This window comes from Pyrgilauda ruficollis, unplaced genomic scaffold, assembly GCF_017590135.1.
Source record: "Pyrgilauda ruficollis isolate IOZ18807 unplaced genomic scaffold, ASM1759013v1 scaffold1029, whole genome shotgun sequence".
Lineage (NCBI taxonomy): Eukaryota > Metazoa > Chordata > Aves > Passeriformes > Passeridae > Pyrgilauda > Pyrgilauda ruficollis.
This window is the reverse complement of record NW_024508424.1, coordinates 1-1,955: the sequence shown is the minus strand read 5'-3', so window position 1 is coordinate 1,955 and position 1,955 is coordinate 1. Positions and strand designations below refer to the sequence as shown.

Below are 1,955 nucleotides of genomic sequence, written 5' to 3'. Positions count from 1 at the left end.
ACGCCCACCCCCCCACGCTGTAGTTTCCATCGGAGGTCACGGCTTAGGTAAGAGCACGGCTTGGTTTGGGGGGGGGGAGCATGGCCAAAACCCCCCCTTTGCACCCCAAAATCGAGCCCCCTTCGCACCCCAAAAATGTCCCTGCATGAGGGGAAGGGGAGGGAAACAGGGGAGGGGGTGAGGGTCGGGCTGGGAGGGGGTTTGGGGTGGGAGGAACCCGAGTTAAATGATGGGGAACCCCCCAAAATTATTGATGAGACAGCCCGAAACTCAATTAATGATGGAGACCCCCAAAATTAATGATGGGGACCCCCCAAAATTAATGATGGGGGACCCTCTAAAATAAATTATGGGAGATCTCCATGTTCTCAATTAATGAAGGGAGACCCCCATGACCTCAATTAATGAGACCCCCCCCAGTTTAATGATGTAGGACCCCCCCAAATTAAAGATGAGGGACCCCCAAACTCAATTAATGATGGGAGCCCCCAAAATTAATGATGGGATCCCGTTTTGGGGCCACCAAAGGGGTTCCATCATGGTGACCCCAAAGGCTCCAAAGGTGTTGGTGACCCCAAATGGGTCCCGTTTTGGGGTTCCTGTCCTTGTTTTGGGGTTCCTGGTCCCATTTTGGGGTTCCTGTCCTTGTTTTGGGGTTCCTGGTCCCATTTTGGGGTTCCTGTCCTAGTTTTGGGGTTCCTGGTCCCATTTTGGGGTTCCTGTCCTTGTTTTGGGATCCCCAATGGGTTCCTGTTCCAGATGTCCCCAAACTGGCCCCATTTTGGGTTCCTGGCCCCATTTTGGGGTTCCTGGCCCCATTTTGGTGTTTCTGGCCCCATTTTGGTGTTTCTGCCCCCATTTTGATGTTCCTGGCCCCATTTTGGTGTTCGTGGCCCCATTTTGGGGTTCCTGGCCCCATTTTGGTGTTCCTGCCCCCATTTTGGGGTTCCTGGTCCCGTTTTGGAGCTCCTAGTCCTGTTTCAGGTTCCTGTTCCAGATGTCCCCAAATGGGCCCCGTTTTGGGGTTCCTGGCCCCATTTTGGGGTTCCTGGCCCCATTTTGGGGTTTTTTGTCCCAGTTTGAGGTTCCTGGCCCCATTTTGGAATTCCTGGTCCCATTTTGAGGTTCCTGGCCCCATTTTGGGTTCCTGGCCCCGTTTTGGGATTTGTGTTCCAGATGTCCCCACATGAGTCCCAGTTTGAGATTCCTGGCCCCATTTTGGCGTTCCTGGCCCCACTTTGGTTTTTTTTTGTCCCATTTTGAGATTCCTGGCCCCATTTTGGGGTTCCTGGCCCCATTTTGGGTTCCTGGCCCCGTTTTGGGATTCGTGTTCCAGATGTCCCCACATGAGTCCCAGTTTGAGCTTCCTGGCCCCATTTTGGGGTTCCTGGCCCCATTTTGGGGTTTTTTGTCCCATTTTGGGTTTCTGGTCCCTGACCCCCGGCTCCTTTAGGGCGGGGCCTGGGCCCCACCATCCAGCTGGGCGAGCAGACGCTGATCACGGTGGACGCCAAGGCGGCCGGCAAGGGCAAGGTCACCTGCTCAGTGTGCACGCCCGACGGCTCCGAGGTGGACGTGGACGTGGTGGAGAACCCCGACGGCACCTTCGACATCTTCTACACCGCGCCGCAGCCCGGGAAATACGTCATCTGCGTCAGGTTCGGGGGGGAGCACATCCCCAACAGCCCCTTCCAGGTCATGGTGAGTGAGGAACGGGGGGAAAAGGGAAAAAACGGGGGAAAATGGGGGGAAAATGGGGGGAAAATGGGAAAAAAATGGGGATTATGGAGGGAAATCTGGGATCTGTGTGAGGTTCGGGGGGAGCACATCCCCAACAGCCCCTTCCAGGTCATGGTGAGTGAGGAACGGGGAGGAAATGGGGGAAAATGGGAAAAAATGGGTAAAAATGGAAAAAAAAAATGGGGAAAATGGGGTAAAAATGGGCATTATAGAGG

The 1,955-nt window shown here is 54.7% G+C and overlaps 1 protein-coding gene across 1 annotated transcript in view; it reads left to right on the top strand.

Moving 5' to 3' along the window:
- Window positions 1–1,748, top strand: part of LOC121354639 (filamin-A-like) — a gene marked incomplete at both ends in the record, with an annotated part of 9,275 nt that extends 7,527 nt beyond the window's left edge. Inside the window, 2 exons of the mRNA XM_041469390.1 lie at window positions 24–47; window positions 1,454–1,748. Coding sequence (XP_041325324.1) covers window positions 24–47; window positions 1,454–1,748 — 319 coding nt within the window. The remainder of the gene's footprint in view (window positions 1–23; window positions 48–1,453) is intronic.
- Window positions 1,749–1,955: the final 207 nt, after the last annotated feature.